The sequence below is a fragment of the Glycine soja genome, chromosome 19 (assembly GCF_004193775.1).
Source record: "Glycine soja cultivar W05 chromosome 19, ASM419377v2, whole genome shotgun sequence".
NCBI lineage: Eukaryota > Viridiplantae > Streptophyta > Magnoliopsida > Fabales > Fabaceae > Glycine > Glycine soja.
This window is the reverse complement of record NC_041020.1, coordinates 39,680,935-39,707,117: the sequence shown is the minus strand read 5'-3', so window position 1 is coordinate 39,707,117 and position 26,183 is coordinate 39,680,935. Positions and strand designations below refer to the sequence as shown.

The 26,183-nt window shown below is 31.4% G+C and overlaps 2 protein-coding genes and 1 long non-coding RNA gene across 10 annotated transcripts; 1 reads left to right on the top strand and 2 right to left on the bottom strand.

Annotated features, from left to right (window-relative positions):
* Positions 1-2,257: 2,257 nt before the first annotated feature.
* Positions 2,258-4,344, bottom strand: LOC114398412. The gene is made up of 3 exons (XR_003663596.1): positions 4,183-4,344; positions 2,724-3,150; positions 2,258-2,610 (listed from the first exon to the last, which is right to left on the bottom strand). It is a non-coding gene; the product is annotated as an uncharacterized LOC114398412 (long non-coding RNA).
* A 6,874-nt stretch (positions 4,345-11,218) lies between these two features.
* Positions 11,219-14,140, bottom strand: LOC114399582. 8 transcript variants are annotated; one of them, XM_028361783.1, is made up of 5 exons: positions 13,949-14,136; positions 13,370-13,571; positions 13,133-13,264; positions 12,324-12,377; positions 11,219-11,621 (listed from the first exon to the last, which is right to left on the bottom strand). In XM_028361783.1, the coding sequence occupies exons 2-5, from the start codon at positions 13,492-13,494 to the stop codon at positions 11,486-11,488; spliced, it is 447 nt and encodes a 148-aa protein (XP_028217584.1). In that variant the 5' UTR covers positions 13,495-13,571; positions 13,949-14,136; the 3' UTR covers positions 11,219-11,485. The 8 variants fall into 8 exon arrangements, 6 of the variants coding, with proteins under 6 accessions (XP_028217584.1, XP_028217585.1, XP_028217588.1 ...); XM_028361784.1 differs by having other exon boundaries at positions 13,370-13,504; XM_028361787.1 differs by having other exon boundaries at positions 13,370-13,487.
* A 1,327-nt stretch (positions 14,141-15,467) lies between these two features.
* Positions 15,468-21,346, top strand: LOC114398265. Its single transcript, XM_028360444.1, has 3 exons — positions 15,468-15,778; positions 15,877-16,211; positions 20,930-21,346. The coding sequence occupies exons 1-3, from the start codon at positions 15,620-15,622 to the stop codon at positions 21,126-21,128; spliced, it is 693 nt and encodes a 230-aa protein (XP_028216245.1). The 5' UTR covers positions 15,468-15,619; the 3' UTR covers positions 21,129-21,346.
* The last annotated feature ends 4,837 nt before the right edge of the window (positions 21,347-26,183 follow it).

The following is a 26,183-nucleotide window of genomic DNA, read 5'->3' as shown; positions in this document are numbered from 1 at the left end:
GTAATGTTACATAATAAATTTTGTGATGATTATTTTTTATCTAATAATTAATTTGTTTACATATATAAATTATAAATAAAAAAAACATAGATTTAATAAGTATTTATATATGTAAAAAAATATTAAATTTATTTAATTATCAATTGTTATAAAAAAACATCTAAATACATCATTCAATTAAATATTATGTTTATTTAATTTTTAATCATTATAATAAATATTTAAATACATCATTCAATTAAATATCAAATTTGTTAAATTATCAAATTTTGTAAATAAATTAAATAAAAAAATTTCTAAAAAAATAAATTTTAAATTTTTTTATTATCACGATAATATATAAACTGGGCCGTTAAGATCCTACTTTTGTGGGATTCCAGAAATTTTATAAACAATTTTTAAAAAACTAGTAATTAAGAGTTGATACTAAATTAAAGATATTTTTGTAAAAATATATTACTTTATTTTCGAACAATATATATTTTAGAATTTTAGTTGTTTTTCAACTGTAATTTACACTATTAGTAGTTGATTATTAGATTTAATAGGTATTGCTTTTTTTTAAAAAATAACTAAATTTTAATAATTGATTTTGCATTGTAAAATACAAGATTACTAAATTTTAAACAAATTTAAAAAATATATTTTATATATTGAAAAACTCATTATATAATTTTTGTGTCTATTATATATAACGACAGTATTTGTTTATAACATAATATGTTTATTAGTTCAATTGGTTTGAGCGTTATCCTGTTTGGACCATTAATTTTTATATAAGGTATTTTTATCCTTTCACTATTTTGTTGGGTGTCCCAACAAAAATGATAGATGCCCCCTAGAAATTTCCACAAAAGATTCTCCATAAAGGATCTTAAAGTTACCAATTGGGTTTGGGTTAGGGCTTGCTCATGGCTTAATTTGTCATATATTGGGCCCGAATCTCTTAAAATGTGGTCCAGAACAGTTTGTAGTTTGTAATAAAAAAAAACGTTTTTAAAATATAAATTATATTTTAGATTTATGATAAATTTTACTGTAATATGATATTATTTTAAAATTTTGATAAAAAATATGAAAATTTAATTTAAAAATTAAGATGGAAAATATAAAGTAAAAGAGATGAGAAATTAAACAAATTCAAGTACGAACATAACAGGATGTACTAAAAAAACTGTGATGTTTAGCAATCACAGATGCTGTTATTGGTATGGAGTAAAAAAAGGATGCTGATTTTGGTAGCTAAATACTGTAACATACTGTCAAAAAACAGATTTTGGCAGTTTTTAAGTGACCGCAAGTCCAAAACATAATGTACAAATTTTGGCTGTTTAGAACCCTTAAAAACTGCATTTCCAAACTTGGTAATTATGACATTTGTGTAGAATACTTGTCAATTTTTCTGCTCCATCAAAGAACTTGATTGAATATTTTTAGTGAGGTATCTTTTTTTAACTATATTTTTTCTATTTATAAAACTCAAATTCTAGACTTTTGCTTAATATTTTATTCATACCAACAACTTTATGGTATTTTCTAACAATTTTTAACAACTACAAAATGAGTAAACATGCTGCTAACAATTTTAACTACCAAAAAAGTCAGTACTTTCAGAAGTAAAAAGTTGTAAGGAATCCAACCGCTTAGTTCCCAAGCATTTAGGAGCAATAATATTTTTTATTTTGTACTATATTAAAATTGTAACGATTTTTCTAATGAGTGCAACATTAAACATAATAAAATTAATTAATTGAATAGCCAATATATTAGATTGAGATTTTAAAAGACTTTTTTTAGCATAAGAAAATCGTATAAAATTTAAAAGATTTTATGAAAATATAACGATTTTTAAGATTTTTTTAAAAAGATTTTTATAATTTAGATTTTGTAGTTTTAAATTTTAATGAATTTATAAAATATGAATTCATAAAATTTAAAAGGATGTTATAAATTTATAAGATTTTAAAATATCATAATTTTTTTAAAAATATTTAAAATTATAAGAGTTTATAAAAAAATAATTGATAATTTACAAATTCATCTTTCATTCATAAAAATCCGGCCATATTTCAATACTTAATTTTTTTATGAAATGAGTCACGTGAGCTTTTTTGTCTTATTTGATTCAATTTTTTAACAGAATAAATCATATTCAATTAACAATTGAAACTAGTAAACAATCGTACTAATTATTGTTTTCTTTATAATATAATTTTTTTAATGCAGAATTATAATATATTTCATTTGTGCTATTATAATTTTCCTGTAAAAAAAAAAAGTACCAAATCATCCCATGATTCTACAACACTCCCAATTACTGCAGTAGTACTGCTCTTCTACCCAATTCAAAATTTTATATGTGCACACCAGATGAACAGTATTAGCTAGTTATTATTAATGAATTAATCAACCACCAAATTAAGACAAGCATGGTGCTTACCTTGCTAATGTAAGGAGCCCCACCGATCTAAGCGTAAGAAGCCTTTCATTGAGCTTCTTCCTCCGATTTCTCCTGGAAACAATGTTTCCTTGGATGCCACTGATGAAGCGACACTGTCGGGGGAACTGGAATCAATAGTACCCAATAAGGCCTCATCCAATCCCCAACAGCTGTGACCAGAAATAATGAAACTACTTATGTTAATTCAATTAATTACATAATGTATCTTTTAGACTACATAGGAGAACAATGCATAATGTTTAATTAAATTACTATTATTTACCTATCAAGCTCTTGGGTTTAGAGGAACATGTTGGATTCCAACATCTTTTACGGCACCAAAAATAGCGCTGAAGGTTGTGACTACCTGATAGAATGTATTCAGGTATAGTCACAAGTAAACTCAAGAAAGGCCTTTGAAACTCCAAGTTCCAGACCTGACCAAGGATGATCTGCACTAGCTCATCTGTCACCTTGGTGGTGCCATGATAGCACTTTCAAAGCAATTCATATGCAATCATTATAGTTGCAGCTAAGAGCATCCTCAGTTGTCAAATTGCAAAGCATGATACACCTTGGAGCTGGCCACATGCAGCACCAGTGGTAGATATAAATCCATAACAACATGGGGGTAAATTAAGAAACCTAGGAGGGAATGTAAGAGACTAGACACAATTTTGGGCAGTGTGCAAGGGAAGTGTAATCAGCACCTGGCAAAGAATGCAGTGATAGATATAAATTCATAAGCAGTTTCATCCTCTAGCATTTCCTTTTGTTTGTCTATCCAGCATTCTTTAAGGCATAAGTTCTTACAGAGATGAAATCATGCTTAAGCATGAATAATAGGTATGATACATCAATCGTATATCAAAACAATGGCCTTTGTCAAAATTATTTCTTTACAGGGAAAAAAAATACTATAAAAGAGAAAAAGACTACAGAGCAGGAAGAAAGTGAACCTCTTAAATCATTTAAGCTAGAGCGATTATGCTTTCAGCTTGATACAAATCAGCTTAACCAAACAATGACAAACACAGCAAAATCTATCCAAACAGAACCCAAGAAATCATTAACAAAATGTAAGAAAAAGATAAAATAGGCCAAACACACATCCAGACAGAAGCAAATCCAAACATATAGGAGATTCACATGGCACAGGGAATAGATTGAACAAGAAAAGGACCACAGAACATTCTGAAAGTAACACAATCATGACGAAAGAAAATCATCTTGAGAACTACCTATGTCACTCTATGTAATGTAATGAAAAAACATGAGTACAAAAAGTATGACACCGATGGGGAGTCTCCATTGGTTCAATATACATAGAAGATGGTTTTGCTTTCGCGTATGAGAGAAGATGGAATTCTTCCTCCATTAAACATCAAAACCTCCGTCTAATTTACTGTGACATTCGCAGAAAATTATACAGTTCTAACTAAGAATAAAAAATCATTCTAACACTAAAAACCATTCTTCTGTTGAAGCGATGCCATAAATAGATCCATTGCTAGGAGAAACAATATCCTAAGAGAAATAGATTCAATTCCATAGCTCATACGTTAAATTAAATTCCAAATACTCCACAAAAGGTTTGACTGGCTCCAATAAAGCTCAAGAAGCACTTGGGAGTGAAAACCCTAAAAGTTGAAATGAATAAGAAACGAACAAACATCGAAAGCTACCAATGAATTAAACCCTAAGATTCATGAATAAAATGAAGGAGAGGGAACTCAACTTACATGAAGGAAAGAGGAGGTGAAGAGCGCTACGAAATACGAATCTTCTACTTTGAGAATAGCGGCGTGGCAAATAAGATGGTGGAGTAGTGATGAAGATGAGAGAGCACTGAGAATTGACATTATTAGGATTGAGGAGAGAGGGGTTTGGTGTGGGAGAATAGAGATTTCAGATAAACCGCCCCCCAAAAAAAGCGCGCCATTTTCATGTTTCCTTACTCGTGGCTTCGGAAACTTGAGAAAGAAATTTTTTTACTTGTTAAAATTAATAATAATTAAATTTAAAATCTATAACAATATATAAAAGCAAATTTTTTTTTTTGTGCCCACATTTCATATTCAAATATTATCCACTCTCTCCATAATGTACTGACCACAGTCATTTTATTTGTCTATTTCTTATGTCAGTTATGGTTATTTTTTGTGCTGTTTTTAGTGGTTATATTTTTTTTTTCTTGAATCCAATGTTGTCGATTTGATCAAATTAAATACGCTTTTTTAATGATAAGAATTTTGGTATGAAGCAAATTTAGTAGTCATTTTTATAAAATATGATGTTCTTTAATATCTATTTTTGAAGATTGATTTTTTGTTTATTAATGTTTTTTGTATGGTGTTGTTTGCACTATATATTCACATCGTTTATTCCCAATCCCCTTCAATCATAACTTTCACCCATAGGCTTTTACTTTTTGTTTGATTTTCACCATTTTTATCATCTTTGTCAATTCACATTCATATATCCAGCATAAATTTTTCCCCTTTCTATTATGCCATTTTCTTCCTATTTTTTATTTATAATTTGCTGTTGATGTAGTGATGCTTCAATATTTTATGGATCAGCAAATGAAATATATATTACCATGGGTATAACTGATACCCCTAACAGAACCATATTACATGCAAAGCAAATGTCCCTACAAGAAACACATGGAACATATATACCCCAATCACCAAAGCATCCCATCTAACAATTATACATCACAATAAAACATCGCGACATGTTGCTACTTTATAATTGTCATGTTGCAATGTCAACCACGGTCCAAAGATGTTAGCAACTTACACCAGATTGAAGAAGTAAATTAATTTCAGTAAGTTTTGGTCTAATTTCCTCTCTTCTTTTCTCAAAAAAAATCTTAGTTTGTCGTGATTGTCCAAGATGGATTTTGAAGTTCTATCAGAGATAACTGAATTTTCAGCTTAAAGAAAATACTGTGCAATTAACTAATTAACAACATACTGGTGGGTGTATGATGAGGACGTGATTCCTACTGTATCAATGCTTTTATTTGTTGCATTATTTGCTACTTACTTGATTTTAGGGAGAAACATATTCATGAAGTTGAAGTGATTGCACAAAATGTCAAAAAATGAGCCTATGTGCATGATGTATTCAACAAACAAGAAAGATGTTGTCACGTAAATGCATGTGAGCACGGTGAAGGAAATGCAAAAGCAAGAGAACCTATATGCTGAATGGATTGATTGGTCTGTCTACGCTGAGACTATTGGTTGCATATTTATGTCTTGATGCATACAATTTAAGTTGACTTCATGGGAGTCTTCATTGAATGCCTACTATAAGATTATATTTTAACAGTTTTACTTTTTGGTCTTCCTACGTTGAGACTATTAGTACGTACTAGTTTGTTAATGAAAATAATTTTTTTAAAATTTAAAAAATCTACAAATCTATTAATTAAATATGTCCATTATTTTAAATTTTTTAAATCTTTCAGTTTAATAATTAGAACTTTTCTTTTTTGGTTTTCAACTTACTGATTTTTTTCAGTTTTTAAACAATTTTTTAAAATAATTTGTCTCCCTTTAGAATAAATAAAGGGAGTTAAGTTTTAATTGTCTTAATTTATAAAAAAAATGAGAGCAAAAAAATAACTAATTTCTATTTTGCTTCTTTTTACTTATCATTTTCATCTACTGAAATTTAAATCTACGCATACTGTTAATTTTAAAAATCTACAAATTTATTAATTAGAACATCCCATTTTTCGTTTTCAACTTACTCAATTTTTTTAATTATTTGTCTCCCTTAAAAAGTAAAGGTGGCTAAGAAAGATAAATGTTAGGGAAATTTTAAAAAATAAATTTGATTTATTAATGATAATTTGTGGCTTTTTAAAATTTAATTTGAATAGGATTAGTGAAAAATAAAACAAAAAGGATTAAAAGACAAGCACCAAAAAGAAGTGATGGGAAAAAAAACTATGAAACTAATTTCATGTTTATAAATAGTTGAGGTATAAGAAATAAAATAATTACATATATAAATATACATGTATTTAAAAAATATATTGAATTAAAATTAATAAATACATCAACTCAGATAAATGTATAATATATCAAATTTAGCATAATAGAAATGTGGACACAGAGGTACCACAACGCATGCGTTTCCACTAATTCATATTAGTAAAATAGCTTAGATTGTTATGCTTAATAGGTTATTTTAAGGCCTATGACTTGATCTATTTACTTAAAAAGACTTTTAAAAAAGTTTGAGCCTAATCTTTTTGCTAAACAAGTTGAGCCGAGTCATCCTTAAACGGGTTGGATGCTAATTGCTATGTATAAATATATTTTGGGATTAAATTATGTAAAAATTGTTCATTTTTCTCTCTTAATTCTTTCTTTTTATGTGAATAGTTAGAATTTTAACATCATTTAAGTTTTTGCGCAAAAAGTGTTAAAAGCCTATAAATTTATAGTGATTGGTGACTAATTGGCGCAGAAAAACAAAGTAAGGTCCAAGGAAGCAAAATTGAAGATATGAAGTTTCTCGTTTAACGCGTCTAAGGCGCTTAGCTTGACGCACAAGCTTAGTGAGCAAAGTATGCTTACGACCAGGAAGTATGGAGAAGTTTGAAACGCAAAGGCATGCTTAGCGCAAGAATACCTCCATACTCACTAAGCCCAACAATCGGGCTTAACGCAAAGGTTGCGTGAAAATCAAGTTGAACGGCACCTATAAAAGAATGAGAGAGAAGAAGGAAAAAAATACACAAAAATTCTAAGAGAATACAATTTCTTATAGAAGACAAATATTAGAAAAAAAAAAGAAATAATCATTAGGAGTCATTATTTCTCTTAATTCCTTTTTCTTATCTATCTCCTTTTATATCATAATTCTCTTGCAATTGTAAGGCTTCCTATGATAATGAGAAGCTAAATCCCCCGTTGTTGGGAACTCAATAGCCAACTGCTCTTAATGTAATTTCTTTTCCTACCTATTATGAATATTACTTTTTTACATTATCCTTTCATGTGCTTAATTTTATTGTTTATGATTTAATCATCCATTTGCATGGTAAGTTTTAGGGGTAGCGTTATTTTCTAAGAAAACTGGGAAAGTGTATCTAAATAACTTCCTCAATGGGGATAGATTGATTTTATTTAGCCTGTTAAAGGGATTTGAGAGAGAAGATAGATAAGTTAGTGTCTTTCACTTAAGGGATTTTGGTTAGAGTATATGAGTAGATGCAGGTGTAAATTGAAATAATCATTAAAAGAAAAATCATTAATATTACATCAAGAGTAGTTTTAGTAGGCTAAGTTCCCAATATTCTTGTCTTCTGAATTACTTATGCAATACTATTGGATTGTCTTCTAATTTCGGTTTCAATTAAGTAACTTACTTTTATATTTGTTCTTCTTCTCTTGTTTATTTTATTTTTATGCCAATTTGATTTATTGTTTTCTTTAAAACCTTTTAAATCAATTTAGTTATTACTTGAAAATTATATATTCATTTATTTAAATACAAACAAAGTTGTTAATGTGGACTCGACACTTGAACTTTCGTTTTAGTTTACTACTTGTGACAATTTAGTGCACTTCTTAGTCGTCTAGCATTGGATCACAGGTCTCCAACGGCAGTCTAACTACTTCTGCCCGTAACCCCTTAATCAATCACAATAAGAATCCTAACCACCCTCAAATCAACACAATCAGATCTAGAAATGAAAACAAGGTGTTTTGTTTGAATTTGAGACTTTCTCAATCTCCATATATCTAGAAAAGGATGATAAGAGGGGTGATTGTGGTTGTGAGAGAGACAATTACAATTGTGGGTGTGGATATCAGGTCGTGGAGGTTGTTGGTGGCATGATGGTGTTTGGGTAATTGGCTTTGCTAAATAGGGTAGCACTGGTTTGGGTTTGATGCAAAGGTTAGTGGTGTTGGGGGTGGCGATGCACGGCTGGGTATGGTGTTTGGGTGATGGGTGCGGATCTTTGTTCATGGAGGTTGGTGCCTTGGTGGTGTCAACTTAACCAAATTCACGAAAAGGTATAATCAAAGCAATTTTTTAAAATAATTGGCATGGTCAACTTTTTAAAAATTGAGAGATTTAATTGAACATTTCTAAATAATTAAGGGACCAAATGAATAACGAAGCTCTTTCTCAACAAATAATTAATATGGCGTTGAATTTTGTAATATAGTTTAAAAAAATATTTAATTCTTAACAATTAATGACTTTTTATCATTTAATTTTTTAATTTTAAAAATTTAATGGACATGAACTGACATTAATAATTTTATTCAGTTGTTAAATCACAAATCATTTTTGTTATAACTTTTATTGTAGTTATTGCAAAAGTTAACAAACTTGTCATACATGATAAAACTATAATTGAATGGAGTGTGTAAAATTATTTTACAATATAGTGTATATCTCTTTATCTCTATATAAAAATGTCATTTCTTTCTTAAATATATTTATCATACTTGAAAAATAGGTTATTTTCAAGTTATTACAAAATTCACTTTTATAATTTATGTACTTGAAATTTTTTTATGTTTCAATGTAATATCCGTTGTTAGCCTCATTCTATTAAGTGATGACGAGACAAATAGATGTCACATCATAAAGTCAAATCAATTGACACGTCAACAAATTGAAATTATATCATTATTTATTATTTAATTTATTTAAGAAATTCCCCATCCAGTGTCGTCGTCGCTCTCCATCATGATCGCTACTGCCATCGCCGCCAACAACGTCCCTGCTGCCACCTCCCTCCCCTCCTCCTCCTCCTTCACAATCCAGCCCCCAATCCACCCCTAGCCCCGTCGCCTCACCCCATTCATCTTCTTCATCCTTTCACCGCCACCCCTCCTTTGCATATAATCACAACCTCACAATGACCCTATACCATATCAGGGTGGTGTGCATGTGACAGCCACCACCAACCTTGTCACCTTGCGTCGTTGCCATGATAATGTCTACAATCTCCTTGATGCGCGAGGTGTCGACATGGACAAGGCGGAGGTCGAGGTCAATGGCAAGGGCACAGTCGATGATACGGTCGGCAAACCTAAGGTAGATGATGAGGTGGTAGGAGCGGAGGCGACGCGGGGGAGGTTGGCGAGGGAGTGGAGGAGCATGGTGGCGGACTTGATCTTGTCAAGGGAAATCACATTTTTTTAAAAAATTTATTAGTCAATAAAATATAATAATTAAGTTTTTAAATAAATTAAGTAGCAAATAATGATATGACTTCAAATTGCTAACATGTCAAGTGACTAGATTTGATGGCGAGATACTCCATCTATCACGTCATTACTTAATAGAATAAGACTAACGACAAATATTACATTGAAACATAAAATATTTTTAGGTATATAGATGACCAAAAGTAAATTTTAGACAATAACTTAAAAATAACCTATTTTCCATATATAAAAAATATATTTAAGATTTTTTTTATATAAAAATAAGTCATGTACTTTATATAAAATAATCAATTATTCTTATTAAATAAGTTCTTCTCAGACAAATCATGACATATGTCTTTATTTGAGACAATATTCATTTTTATTTATAAAGGAATTATATTTATTTATGTTTCTTACTTATTTTTTATTAGGTAAGTTTACGTTAGGCAATATTATAAAAGATATAAGACATTAAATTTAATATATTATAACAATGTCTATTTTTTTTTTTTTTTACATAGAGATACTCATATTTCAATCATAATAAGATCAAAGATACAAATAAAAATAACTTAAAATTATGTGGACTAACATAAAATAAAGACACACTTATAAGAGAATGAACCACTTGATTTGTTTGTCTATGAACGAACTCAATTGATGGGTTTACATTTCTGAATCCAAACTTAAAATTCATGATTTCATATGAACCAATAGCATTAACTACTTGCTTATAATCTAACTCAAAAATAACATCATGCATACTTTGCTGCTGAGCCTATTTGATCGAACATAGTAGAGCAATTGCCCCTGCCTCATTTGCTGAGGGAGAACCGTGAAAATATGAAGTGGTTGCTGCAATGTAATTGCCTTGATCATTTCTGATACAGGCAGCAAAACCATTGCCCCTTAAAAGTTGCAGCGTCAATGTTGCATTTTAATTATAACAATATCTCTTATTATTTATTAACTATGTTAGGTTTAATTTATGAATTTATGTTTTTGCCAATAGGGCATGTCTCTTCGCCTTTTTTATTTTATTTTCTGATAAGATGAGGAAAATGAGATTAATTTATAACATGCCATTATACAAAAAAAGTAACTGAAATTAGAGTGTGAGCAAATTCATTGCACAACAATTGAACGTAAAATGAGTAAAAAAATGTAAATTAAAAGTTGCTAATGCAAGCAACCTTGAATTTTATTTATTTATTTATTTCATGCTCTCTACCACCTTTTTTTTTCTTTGGTAATGAATGCTCTCTACTTTATGTGAACTTTGATTTACATATCCATCGGGGGTTTAATTCTATTATTAGTGCATAGCTTGCGTTAATTTAACCTTTTTTGAGGTTTTAGTTTTGCAGTTTGGGGTGTTGCAATTGAAGTCATGAAAATCAGTACAATTGTAGGAATTTTGGAAGTAATTCAATCTTATCTCTTAACTAAATAATAATAATAAAAAAATCATATCTTTTTATGTGACGTCGTACTCAACTTTTCGGAAAAGCCGAAATGTTCCTGCGGATGAAGTAAAACCATATATACAGAATAACATTCAGAATTATGAATCAGTGCATTATGAAAGTGTAGCAATAAATTCATAACATTTTCACTAAAGGCTTCCCAATTTTTACACCAGTGGAATACCTTACCTTTCAAGAAGGTAACCAACCACATATATTCCTTGAGAAAATTAAAAGTATTTTTCACTAAAATAAGAATTATTTATCTTAGAAACTCGCAATCACATAAATATAAAAAAGCATTTGGGGTATAAAACCCCAAAATAAAAGTGGCTATGCACTAATAACAATTGCTAGCAGAAACCACGGGTACCAAAAGTTCAGGGTAGAACAGGAAGTTCCACCTTGTCAAAGGAAAAGAAGCTGACCCTTCCCTCTGTGGCCAAGCAAATTTTCAAAGGAATGCCACCACATTGTCTCTCAAGGGCTTCAATTTCTGCTCTAGATGGATGACCCCTAATAACATAAGATACATGTTATAACTGATTAAATACATTTCCATAACAATATAACAAAAAGAAAGGGGGGAAAAGGAAATTGGAGGCAAGGAAAATTTTGCTTAGATATTAATTAATAAGGACAAAATAATCAGTGAGGTTCTTTTTCAGTTCAATTTTTTAAAATAAATAACCATACTTTGTGCCTAAGTGGTCCTAACCTAATAGATAAATACCTACTACAGCTAGTTGCTCACACTTGCTCTACCAGGAATTAGAACTATTCCTCCAAGTCCCAAATGGCTATCAACTTATCATGGATGTATTGACGCGCATTTAACTGACAACAGATATCTTTAGACATAAAGTTTCATTTTCCTATTGCCATTACCTTTAAATCCTATCAGAGAACAGACAGGTGCAATGCCTTTATCAATTCCAAGTATTTACTTTGAGAAATAAAATAGCCACATTGCCACCCACCAGCACCTTACAAGACCCCACCCCCAACCACACATGCCACACAATGAAGTAGCATGTCTGCCAGCATGAATTCCTCTGATACAATAGAGTGAGTGCCAAAATTAAGTCATGATATGCTTCAATTACTCTTAGTTGTGTTATCGTTTACTCCATTGGATAATAATATAAAGATCACCAGCCAATTAAATTTCTGAATCTAAACTAATCTTACTGATACAATGAGAGATGTAGTATTTACCTAGATAAGTACAGTAGAAAACTCGGATCACCGGGAGAAGACTTTCTAAACCTGCTGTTTGGAAGATAAACATCAAAATCTGGCCTCAAATCATTTATCTGCAACTTTCCAAATAATTTATGGCATATGCTAACCAGTGCCCTAAAGGCATTAGTTAAGAAACTAAAATGAGAAATGCTTTTATTGGAATGCACAAAATCATGCTGTCTATGACTTTTTTTATGCTCTCCTATGATTTCTACATAAATACTTTCTCTTTTTAGTTTCTTAACCAATGCTCTAAGCGCACTAGTGAGCAAGACCCATAACTTATTGATGTAAAGCTCTGATTTGAAATTTGTGTCTTCTAGTTGTTTGCTTTCTTCGGTGACTTCAAGAGCAACAGGTTTATGGGAAGTTTTTATATACTCTTCAAACTCCAAGCAACACCATGACAGCCAATTATGTAGCCAAGAGACTTGAGATGCCTGTAAACCTCAAACAGCTCCCAACAACATCCACTCTTCCCACTAGCAACCTTTTCATACATTTCTGTTAGAGATATGCTTCTACCACCATTATCTACAAGATGTAAGGCTCCTAGTTCCATAAGATACCAGCCAAATCAGCCTTTACATAAGCTCAAGTTTTCAAAAGTCATTATGAAATTTTAATATGAACTTTTTTTCTCATGCAAACAAGTGTATTGCCTAGTTACATAGTTTCTTATTCACAGAAAGCTAAGGCTTTAAGAATTATGCGACTCTTCTCTACTTCTGAATGTCGCATCAAAACAAGGGGTATATATAAAAAGATGGCATGTCACCTACAAAGTCTCCTCAATTGAAGAATAAATCTTGCCACTGCGAACTATTCCAGTTGTTACCCACATTTTGCCATTCTTCTCAATGACTTCTCCCATTCCCATCTCTTCATTCCAACAGCCTTTGGATTTCATGTTCCTGGTAAATGAAATGCAAAATGTTCATTTTGAAAATCTAACTTTAGCATGGGAAACAGAGATATTTCACTAGAAAGTACTAATTTACAATGTAAATATGCTTGACCTGAACTGCAACTTGGGCATAGAACCAGATGAAGAGCCAAGCTCGTCTTCATCACTTGCATTTTGCAAATAGACCTCATCATCACTATCTTCACTTGAAGAACAACCCCTTGCCTTACCTTCCATAGATCAAAAGCTGTAATTTAAAATATCAACCAACTGACAGCAACTTTGGCAGCGACAACGTTGTTAAACTCGAGATTCTATAGAATCAGGATTCAGGAAGGGGTGAAAACTCATAACTCGGGAAATATAACTCGAATAGTAAGATCCTACGTTCCTATCTAAAATGCCAAATTATACGTAATATTTAATATGTAGTAATATGCATAAAAAAAACAACAACAAGAAGAAAACCTCTTAGTCACATCATTAAACAAACTTAAATTGAAAATACATAATCATAACAAGGGATATGATCCAAATGGACAAATACAATACATAATCCAACAGAGCTGTGAGAACAATCCAACTGAAGAGAACAAAGAACAAAATACTAACACACAAAAGAGCTGCGAGACCAAGTGAACAGTGAAAACCATATATGAGAGAAGAGAACAAATTAACAGTGTAGAGAAACCTTGGGAATAAGGAGAAGTGCAGTTCAGTTCGCAAAACGGAGGCGAAATCGGCGACGGCGGTGCAGAGCAGCAGCGTGCGACCTAGTGCGATGTTCGACGCGGCCTAGTGCGGTGGTGGTCCTGCGACGGCGGTGCGACCCACTGGGTTTTACACGTTCAGGAACAAAATAATCAATTACTCTAGAAATATAACGGACTTTTGGCGGGAGATAATTTTTTTTAGAATCACGATTTCCGTCAATTATAAATCCTAAAAAATATTATTAATTAATAAAATTTATTTGATTGATGATAAATATTTTTAATATTTAGATAAATTTCTTTTAAATATTCTAAAAACTTAAAGAATTAGATGATATTTTTTTTTTATCAAAAATAAGAGTTGGGTGATATTATTTATCAAAATAATTAATCAAATAATTTTTTTAGGAAATTAGCTAAAAATATTTCCTTGGGAATGATGTTTTTTTATAATTAATACCAAATATGAGAAACAAGATTTCCAAAAGAGAATAATAAAAAAATGATTTAGTCATTGATCTGGTCGAAATACTAAATCAATAGATTAGAGGTTCAATCGATAAGTCACTTATTAACCTTATATATATATATATATATGATTAATTTATATTTTTATACTTCAAAAATTAAATTTATTATCATTATCAAATTGTAAATACTATATAATCATATATTAGTATAAATTATTTTGTGGATATTATTATTCATTAAATAACTAAAAAAATCTTATTTTTTTAAGACTGAATACAAAATTTATTGGATAACCGTAAATAAATCGAATAAAAATATATAAAACATCCTATCATGATCAATATGATAATAATTAATTATTATATATTGTTATCAAGAAAGAATATATTATAAAAACATATTATATGTCATTCAATATTTAGTCATTAACAATTTAACATATCATAAAACTAAAAAAATTTATTAATCGAATCAAATTGAGCTAACTCAATCTGGATCATTAGGTTTGATCAAATTGGATGTTTGTATTTCCGGTCTTATTCCCTAACTGGACAATCTTAAATATGGGGTTCCAATTAAATTGATCGGACTATTCTAAATTTTAATAACTATGTCACAAACTAACATTGTAAAAAAAACTAAAAAAAAAATCCCTTATGTCCTATTACTTTATTTTAATATTTATTTGAGAAAACAAATTTTTAATTCAAATGGAAGACAAATAGTAAGAAACTTATGGTACTCACTCACATGCTCAATCAATTTTATTACACTCTTTAATATTGACCTGGCAAATATTTAATATTGCTTTTGGTGGAATAATTTTGTAACAATACCATGATATAAAATGATATATGAACACTTATATATTATAAATTTTTATTTATTACTTTTAAAAAAATCCTATTAAATTATATCATTTATTATATTATTATTTTTTCTCTCTATTTTCTCTTTTTCTTTTATCATGGTGTTAATTAGCATATGTGTCCATAAAAATGCTCTTTAGTATTTAAAAACCAATTTAAAGAAGAAAATGATTCCGTGTACCATACTCTTTGAAAAGAAAAAAAGAAAAACTTTACCAAACGCAAAAATACTCTTCGAAAAAGAAAACATTTGAAATATCGAGAGAGTAGAGACAGCGCCGCCTCCGAAGATCAAACTTGGTTGAGAAAATGATGTGCCGTAGGACGGAGTTGTATAGAGAGTTGAAGCAGCGTATCACACATCTTCGACATTTCTGCGACACGCAACAAAAACATCTTCAAGATCTCGAATTGCTCAAGTGCTTCAAATCTGAGATTCAATTCGAGCTTGCCTCTAATCACTTTCAGGTTCTTTCAATCAGTGATTAAATTACTTTTCACTTCATAATGCTCGATATCTTCAGTTGCCACACACATGACACTTCACATTTTCATGGGTGTTGCAGAATGCTCGAAGTGATTCCTCCTTAGGGGACTTTGTGGTGGACCCGAACTCACCCAGTTCCAAAGATGTGGTTTTGCGAAGAAAATTCGATTCGGGTGAGGAAATTGCAATTTCTGCTATTCTGGGACCTCCCAACTACGTGAAAGACCTTGTTTTTCCAAGGGATGCTTTTGTGAAAGTTTGTGTGAAAAAGCCAGCATTGAGCTCCATGTTGCAGTTTGACTGTGATGTTTATGAGGAAACTGATAAGGGCTCTGATTTTGACATCTACAATGCTTATTATCTCAGATCACCTACATGTCTCAGCCCTTCCATTTACAGAGGCCCTTTATTCCGGTAAGCTGTTACTGGCCCCTTGTTCCCTATAATCTATGTTTTAACATTTTTGGTTTTCAAGTTTGAGTGCAAGTCGATTTGTATTGATTTTACAATGTTGTTGTTGATACATTCAGTGGCTGATCTGCTTCAATGAACAAAGATTGGATTTATGTTATAGATTAGAGTTAATCGCTTATTTAATTCCTGAAACTGTTACTATTTGTCACTTTAATTCTTGGATTTAACAAAATATATAAAAAAAGTCCCCGGAACTATAATTCGTTCCATCTAAGTACCTAAATTTAACCACCTAGTGTCTTTTTGGTCCCTGAACATATGCTTACCCTCATTAATATCATAAGTTGTTTGTTGTGCAAAATAAATATCACTAAAGCCACACGTGTTGGACTAATTTGAGTGGCGGGTACTTTTTGAGAATTTTCTTTTGATCTAGGGTCTAATGTGAATGACCCACCAAATCTAGGGACAAAAGTGGCTATTTATTCTATAGCTGTATAACTTTATCCAAGTGCCTACACATTTGACTTGCTCGGCTTTGATCTTTTGGTGTATACTCAGAATCCCAAAGATTATTTCAACCTCTCCCCGTTTTGTGCACATTGTATTCTAAATATGGGACGATTGGGGAGAGATTAAGTGAGAAACAAGTCCAAAGGGGTTCTGTGTGGTGGAGAGACTTAGGAGACTTGATAGTAGAGGACAACAATGGTTTACGGACAATCTAACATGGGAACTAGGGAATGGAGACCTCATTAGTTTTTGGGAAGACATATGGGTGGGGGAGAAAGTTTGAGTAGAAAGTATGGAAGGTTAGCTTCAAACTCAGAAGAAAGAAGTTGCCGAGTGCAGGAAATGGGACATTTGGAGGGGGATTCATGGGTTTGGAATTTGAAGTGGAGACGAAGTTGGTTTGTTTGGGAGAAGGAAATGATTGATGAGCTTATGGATTTAATACAGCTGAAAGTACCAAAGAAGGAGATAAAGCATAGGAGGCTATGGAAAGGGAGCAAGTCCAAATCCTACTCTGTTAAGGAAGTTTATGAGACATTGCAACAGCAAAGTAACAATGAGGAATCTGATTTCTTTAAGAATCTATGGTCTACACCAGCGCCTTCAAAAGTATTAACTTTCATTTTGGAGGGTGGTCTTAGATAGGGTGCAGACAAAGACAAAGAAAGCTCTTAAAAAGAGACGTATTGTGATGGAAAACAACGACTACATGTGCATGCTTTGCAATCAAACTGAAGAGTCTATTGCACATTTATTGTTTGAGAGCAATTTCTGGTACCAGGTTTGGAAGAGTGTTTATAAGTGGGCACATGCCAATAGACACTAAGGCACATTTTAGTCAGTATACTGGCATATGTGTGGGAAGGAAGAAAAAAATAGCATGGGGGACAGTATGGGCAGCAGTGATATGGGCATTATGGTTGCACAGGAACAGTGCAGTTTTGAATGCTGAGCAAGTGCTGGACCTTATCTAGATCAGACCTTGGAAATGGTTAAAACAGAAAACAAGATCTTTCTCACAATCCTTTTTCGAATGATCCTCACAGCCACTATTCAGTCATGAATGAATGCAGGAACAGGTGAACATCATGATTTTTGAGGGTAACAGTTCTAGCTTACAGTATATTTACCATACACAGATTATTCTATTATAGTTATGTGGATAGAGAGCTGCGCTGTCAGGAAAACCAAGTGAGATCAGTGATATTTTACTAAATAGGGATTGGTATGCAGTCACATAAATGATTCTTAAGTTAGGTAGCCTGAAGGTTTGTGCTTGATGTTTAATGCTGCTAGCTTATTTCATTCAAGCAATACTGTAATACTCTCTGCTGATGGAGAATTCTGGTACAGTAGGCCATGTAGGTTCTTTTATGCTTTGAAATAGAAAGGGACTGATAGGCAGGTGCATAAATGATGCATAGTTACGTAGTCTAACTTGAAGTTTCTTTTGCATCTAGTATTAGTGTTGGCTGAGGGAAATGTTAGGCTATGTACTGAAGCATTCACCTTTTTTTTTTATTGTAATATGATCTTCTTTGGTACCACTAGTACCAATTTTTATTGGTTAAAATATGTTTTTAGTCCTCAGAAATATGAAAATGTTCAGTTTCCGTTCCTGTGAAATTTTTGTTCTGCTTTTTGTCCTTATTTTATAAATGTGTCATTTTTTGGCTCAAAGCCAGGTTTGGTTATATCCGATCCTAAGTGGTATTATTTTTTATTTTAAAATATAAAATACGAATTATGGGGGTTAAAAGCTTCCACAAATTGTATAAAAAGTAAAAAATACAATAATATAGTTTGTGGCATTTTTTAACCGCCACAAATTGTAAATAAATATAAAAAAACAAGCCACCACCTGAACCATCACCACCACACCTGAACCAAACAGCCACCACCTCCAACCAAAAAGCCCACCATCTCAAAGTAGCCAAGCCAAATCCTAACTCCCAAATCAGAAATCCCCACCCCCAAATTTGAAACCCTTAGCTCCCAAATCAGAAAACTTCTATTAACTAACCATGCCGAGAGTGTAACATGCTTCAATGTTTCCGACATCGGCACAATGTCTGAGGAAATGGTGAAGAAAGTCACACCAGTTTTTGGCTTTGACTGAGAATGTTTTGTGGGAAGCTTTTGGTAAACACAAGAGAGTGAAGGCCTAAGGAGTTTAGTCTCTTGCGCCTGTTCAGTTTCAACAAATCAATAAATTAACCAAAAGCATAAAAAAATGGTTTTTTTAGGAGATTGAGAAAGTTGCATATGTTATTAAGACACTAGTGAAATCAGAGGGGGAAGTTGCAGTGGAGCTGAGCTTGCAGAAGATGGAGAGGACGAGGTCGTTGGGGAGAGAGTCAAAGAAGTCTTTTGTCTTTTCCAGCAAGACATGGTTGGAGCTGGAAGTGGAGGATAAGAGAGGTGTCTCCTCGTTTGCATGAATATGCCTAAGTTAACCTCTTGGGTCTATTTATGTGGCTTTGTCTACAAATACAAATAGGCGTGTTGTGTTGTGTAATGGAACTTGGAACTTGTAAATGAGTGAGAAAGAGAGAGAGAGAGAGAGATAAAAAGGGTAAATGCAAAGTGGGAAGTTTCATAGATATGAGAGTTGAGACAAGAGGAAAGGGTAATGAATCAGAAGAGGGTAAGTGAGGTGGCGGGAGGGAGTGGAATGAGAAGAGAAGAAGAAGGAGAGACTTGGAACTTGTAAATGAGTGAGAAAGAGAGAGAGAGAGAGATAAAAAGGGTAAATGCAAAGTGGGAAGTTTCATAGATAGGAGAGTTGAGTCGAGAGGAAAGGGTAATGAATCAGAAGAGGGTAAGTGAGGTGGCGGGAGGGAGTGGAATGAGAAGAGAAGAAGAAGGAGAGGCTTTAGGAGAGAGAAAGGGGTTTCCAGCGAAGAAGAGGAAAGAAGGAGAGAAAGAGTTTTTAACATGTCAATATTTAATTGGCTAATGAGCCAGCTTACCTGCACAGTCAGCGCTTCGAGCAAAAAAATGACACATTTATTAAATATGAGGGCGAAAAGCAAATAAAAAATTTTGCAGAGACGAAAATCGAACATTTTCATATTTATGAGGACTAAAAACATATTTTAGTCATTTATATATATATATATATATATATATATATATATATATATATATTCTATCTTTGCTGATAAAAAAAATTGCACATTATATCCCTATGTAACATATTTCTAGCTATAAAGCGTAGAATTTGACAGACATCAAACATGACACGGACACGGACAATTTGACACGGCTAATGTCTAAAATATAGAACACTTGGACGCCACATACACAAAAAGAGGACTCTAATGAAATGAAATATGAGATACATAACAAAATATCTAATTTGATAGTATATTCACCTTTTTAAACCAATCTTATATACTTTTTCTACGATAACAAGCCTATAATAAAAGAGAAGTGTTTGTGCTTCGTAATTTTCTAGTTCTTTTATGCTGCAATTGTTACTGTCATATAATCACTTTACTCGAATGGCTTATAATGTGTTTGGAAACCTGTTCGGTCGGTGTTAAAACGGAGGTTTTACACATTCCAATGCACAAACATAAAAGCAATGTGGGTGTTAGAATTGCATTAAATTGAAAACAATGGATTTCCAAGCACACACTTAATCTCCCAGGACTTCTGCTTATCCTTCTATCTTTTTATGTACCTTGGCTTCATAACCAAGACCTCTCTACCTAACTGTCTATTTTAAGCATCTATCCTTTATGGACCTTGAGTGTTGACATGGCTTTTATTTTTAGATGGCATGCTGCAACCAATAGTCCTGATGGATTAGATAGTAGAAATACATTTTCACAGGATTACTCATTTTGACTATAGTTCTTGCTGGTAAATTTGGAGCAACTAAGCAAGCCACTTAACTGTTACTGTAAACTTTTTGGCTACTCATCTTCTGAACTGGTTAGGCCCGTAGTTTGATAAAACCATAAATCTAAGCCTGTGAAAATTTAAACTGTGCTAAAATGAAGAACTTGTTTTTCGTGTTCTTTAGAAAGTTAAACGGGCCTGATTAACAGAAATGCATCTCCATGCTATTTTTTCAATTTCATCAAATCAACACCCATAAGCTGGTTTTTAGTATCATCATTTTAGTAAACCATTAATAAATTATATGGGTCTTCTTACTAATACTTGTTCATTGTCTTGTCTACATCCATGTGAAGCACATTGGATGATGAGTTGCAAGATGCTCTCAAGGAATACCTGATAGCCAAGGGCATTGGGGTAAGCCTGACCAATTTCCTTCTCCACTACCTACACAAAAGAGAGCATGAGCAGTACATGAACTGGTTGAAGAAAGGTGAAGCAGCATTCGTGGCAAAAGAAGGGTCATTGAGGGAATCATCAGAGTTACATTCTTGATTAATGTGTACTCATATTTTAGTCAATATTTTTGAGAGTTCGGAAAATGATTTGGTTGTCTGATAAGTAAACTGATTAGTAAAATGTAGAATCATGTTTGTTACTTTCTTTTGTAAATGATATGCATCTCAAATTTTGTAGAAGTTAGATAAGAGAAATTTTATAAAAGTTAAGTGTATAAGTTTGATTTTAACTTATGGGATACACTTAATTAATTTTACCTTATTCTCTTCTTATAAGAAGTTTATCTAAATAGGTCTAAAATAGAGTGAAGTTTACTTCAAAAGCACCAAATCTAACTGGAACATACCTATTGGTTTTTAATCACTTTTTTATGGCAAATGTTAACAAATATCCTTAATACATTGGTTAACGAATCAAAAAGAGTGTGTTTTTTTATTGAGATGTGTAAAATTATGTTGTTTATAATTTTTTTTATGTTTTTTTTATGATTTTCACAATAGTTCTTTAATTAATGTCTTAAGGATACTGGTTAGTAAGATTTTTTATTTTTATAATATGCAAGGTCTGAAATATTCACTAATGATATAGGACCTCTGCTATGTATTGTTCTTTGGGCCTTTGTCTTTCCATGTCCCCAAAAGGTCTAAAACTAAAATATGCAGTGTATTGTACCATTGTTTGAAATTAATATTTGCACAATTGTTTAAATGTAGGAGTGAATACTCCAATCTTCAACTTTTACTAAGCTCTCAGTTTTGTTGCAATTAACCCCTTCCACATGTAAGGGCCACATTATATCAAAATAGGACATTAGGACCTGTTGCCTTTTTCCTAGTTAAGTTGACAGTGACAACCTCACGAGTTTTTAATTGCGTAAACCAAGTGGGAAAACTAAAAAGTGGTAAATATTAATTCTTTCTAATGTGTGATGAATCACTTGACAAGGACATTAACATAACTTTTTATTGGTGGTCAAGAAGACAGCTGTCTATCTAATGTGTGATAAATCACTTGACAAGGAAATGGACCCTTCTCCTGAGCCAAAGAAAAATGTCTTTGTAAGATTCATAAAGAAAATTGTATCAAGTAAAAATCAAGAGCAGTAGAGGTTTCAACCAATTTTTACTGGGCATGCCAAAATCCTAGTATAGGATTCCTATTCATTTTCTTGGAGAGAGGAGGGAATATCCTATGTTACATCGATGTATAGGAGAAATTCATTAATAACATTCCTCAAATCTTGTTAAGAGTTTATTTTCCTGGACAAGGTATGATGCAATAGAATTGTTGCAAGTATTTGGTGGATAACATGTATTCTAACTACTGTTTTAATTGACCAACTTTGGGTGTATATTCATAGGGCTGGAATTTCTGAAATCATTTTAATCTTCGAAGAGTATTGTTATGTAGAATTAACATGCCTTCATAAGAAAATATTTGGGTAATACCTTAAGATTGATTTCCTCTGGTTGTTGGTGAAATTGTTATAGATAAATATAAAGAGGACATTAAAGTGTGTGTGACCTTAGAAGGTTGCGGGGTATTATTTCTGTGTGAAATTTAAAAGACGGGAGAATTGAAAATGCAAATATTTTATATTATTTTGTTTTGCAAGGAAATTTTCATACACACATAGGTGGATGTTTCTAATTGTTTGCAAGTTGAGGTCAATCATTTGCATGAAGTGTATTTGCTCTATTATTTCCTAACTATTGCTTATGTGATTTATCTCTGCAGTTGCATATTGATGTTTTATTGAGTATAATATAGTAATTTACTGCAATGAGAGTTCTTTTATCTGCATCCAATACAGATTTTATGTTTGAATGACGATACATGCAGTGGCAGGGATTGACCCTCAGTTCTGATTCTGCTAGAGCATTAGACATAGAAGGGACAGCTTGTGCTTGGGTATTTCATTTTTTATTTTCGGTTATTTGTAGTAGTGATTCCTCTTGGCTTGGGCAATGATACGAGACGGAAGGAATTAAATTTAAATTTCTTAAATAAGATCTTAAAGATTTAATCATCAACAAAGTTTGTAAATATTTTGTACTTATAACTTGATAAAAAAAACTGTAACTTAAATATCTCCTAAAAAAGTGTAAGTTACTCTAAAATAAATCTAACAGTTAAGGACAAAAATTTAAAATAAAAAAAATATTTGTAGGAGCAAAAAGTTAACTCCACTATCATACACTACTTTAAAATGGAGAACACTAATGAAGCACTATACCTAAGTTTTGCTTTTCAAATTGACAACTCAAATCTTCATTCTAGTGAACATATTTCCTTCTCAAACTTCTTAATAAATTTAAGGCGAATGCTCATATATACCTAAAAGTTTAAGAGAATTTCTTTCCTCTCTGATCGGATGAAGGTTTATTTCCTTAAATTAAAAAAAAAAACCTTTAGAAATATATGCACAATTGTACACAAGAAGGACAGGGGTTACTTCTAACGTCATGCACCAGATCCATACTGGTAGGTAGAGCATTATTGTGTTATCAATGTCCAAATTAAAATTTTCCAGCTCTAGTTCCATACTTCATTGTTGGTTTCCTGATTCGTTCTATATATATCCTAGCTAGAAGATGAAGGTTGTGGGGCGTGTGCTACAAAAATGACTCTTTTTTTTCTTCTTTTTATGTTGGAAACATGACTCTTGATGCTACTGAAGAGTTGTTGAATGCTCAAACAAAAACAAAAACTCTTGGAAGCAAAAGAATGTTGTCTCTAGAAGATAAAGCAGATTGTGGCTTAATTTGCTGTGGCCATTAACAATTTTGTTGGTAGAGGCTGAAGTACCTTTAATTTGCCGTGGCTCAATACTACTTTAAAATCTTGATATCTTAAGTGTAAAATGAAAGGCTAATTTTATAAACCGTTGAAGATAACATGTATTGGGTGATGGATGAAAGTGTAAAAGTGTAAGTCTCAATGCAAATACAATATCAAAATAGAGTGTTAAAATTAAAATTAATTAAAATAATTTTTTACTCTTTATATATAATTATATGAAATATGATGAGGATTAACTTCTCGCATATTTCATTATAAATTATTTCAATCACTTAGTATCAATTGTAATGTGATAATTTTGTCTAAAACTCAAATAATTTTTTTTTAAAATCTTTATGGCCTTTCATTTTTCAAATATATTTATCATTATTGAGTGGAATTTGTTAAAAACCACAAAATTATGTAAACCTTTCAACCGGTATCTAGTCTAGTATCTACGTGTTGTCGCCACTCAAATAATGAGCTAAAAAACAATGGAAAATTTACTCGCATATATATATTTTTTATTCACAATCGCGCGTATAATTAAGTTGAGTTCAAAAGCTTTCTTCATAATTTGTGAAGCCTCTTATCTTTAAAAAAACAAATCCATTTATTTTGACTGCATATGGCCTGTTTTAATGATTAATAAATGCGTTACCTTAAAAAAAATTCAGTTCTTTGTTTGCTTAAGATTTTTTTTAGGTGAATCTTGTTTGTTTTTAAGGAAGCCTTTTTTTTTAAGAGTGTAATAATTAAAGTCTATACCTTTTGCCAAAGAAACTATTACTCTATTAGCGATAAAATATCATTGATTTGAAGAAAGTCTTCATCATGCAAAATCACTTTTCAACGTCTACACGAAGTCTTTTTTTTTTTTTTTTTAAATGTAACCACTATCACTCTTGTAATATTTCAGCATATTATAATATGTATTACTTATTTTGATTGAAATAACCAAAAAACATTTTTATTATAATTTAAAACATTTTTAATCTTATTTATTTGTTCAATTTCTTTTAAAAAGATAATATTTTCTTATCAAGATCTTGAAAAGATTTTTAAAATAAATGTTATATGAAGATTAATCCCAGCTACATACGCACATGTACTATTGCATGTGGATGAAAGAAGAAGAAGAAAAAAGATGCTTTTTTTTTTTTATCGGCAATAAATATATCATTTCATAAAGTACAAGAAGTGTTGTAAAATTAACAAAAGGATCACAGCAGTTCCAAATTCCTTCTAGCCATTACAGATGAAAAGATGACTAAGAAAATATAAGATATCATCAATTTTTTCCTATGCTAAGAAAGATGCCCTTATATGGGCAGAGAGGTAGCTGGCTTCTTTGAAGAGATCATTCACATGCAATTTCCAAATAATTAATTAAAAGTCTATTGCGTCTGCATGATACAAATAAATTAAGGAAAACATATATATTACATCTGATTCTTCATTTGGCTAATTCTTATATGGATGCTCTTCCTGTATAAGTGCAAGAGGGTTCAGAGGCACATGACATCACGTGAATCAGCATGTCACATATGTATGCATTGAGGTACTTGAGTAACTCTAATGGGAATGCTTGAGTTATATCTTTTTCTAATTTAAGCAATGTTATGGTTTTATTAACACAATTGCCCCATTGATATATAGATACAGAACCTTACACAGAAAAAAGAGGGTCAAGCGTCATAACACGGTAAATTAAAAGACAAAATATAATAATCCAGAACCAGAAATATTTGAAAAAGAAACGAACCCCCAAAGTCTTTCTACAGAAGAAAAAGAATATAGTTGTTAAACATTTCTCAGATTCTCGGTCAACTATAGACAAATTAAACTAAAGTAACTTTTTAAATTCTTATACGCACATTAGAATGAAGTGTACTAACAAAAAAAAAAAAAAAGCAGGCCATCAAGTAACATGATAAATGCCTAATTGGTAAGAGGTTTTGTAAGCATTCGGAGAGTACAAACCAGTATTTTTAAAAATCAGATTCGTCTTTGAATTGGTTAAGTCATTAGTTTAGATTTAAGATTTCAGCAACCATTACCAAAATGCGGTCAAATTAATATTAATAAAATAATAATTAAATAACATGTAAAATAATATTAAAAATATAATTTCATAACACTAAAAACTTAGATAAAATATTATTTTTATAAATTTTTGACATTTAAAGTCCTCACAAAAATTTAAATCAAATATATTATAATATTTAAATTTAAGTTTTAACGATACACAATAATACAATGACAAGTTTATATATAGAATAAAAATAACAATTATTTTAAGTTGATTTG

Coding starts and splice junctions, on each gene's coding strand:
- LOC114399582 (XM_028361782.1), bottom strand. CDS start 13,494: ATGGAAGGTAAGGCAAGGGGTTGTTCTTCAAGTGAAGATAGTGATGAT. Junction 12,378..13,132: donor TCTTCAATTGAGGAGACTTT/GTAGGTGACATG, acceptor TCTTCCAAACAG/CAGGTTTAGAAAGTCTTCTC. Junction 11,622..12,323: donor TTTCTACTGTACTTATCTAG/GTAAATACTACA, acceptor TTATGTTATTAG/GGGTCATCCATCTAGAGCAG.
- LOC114398265 (XM_028360444.1), top strand. CDS start 15,620: ATGATGTGCCGTAGGACGGAGTTGTATAGAGAGTTGAAGCAGCGTATC. Junction 15,779..15,876: donor TTGCCTCTAATCACTTTCAG/GTTCTTTCAATC, acceptor TGGGTGTTGCAG/AATGCTCGAAGTGATTCCTC. Junction 16,212..20,929: donor TACAGAGGCCCTTTATTCCG/GTAAGCTGTTAC, acceptor ATCCATGTGAAG/CACATTGGATGATGAGTTGC.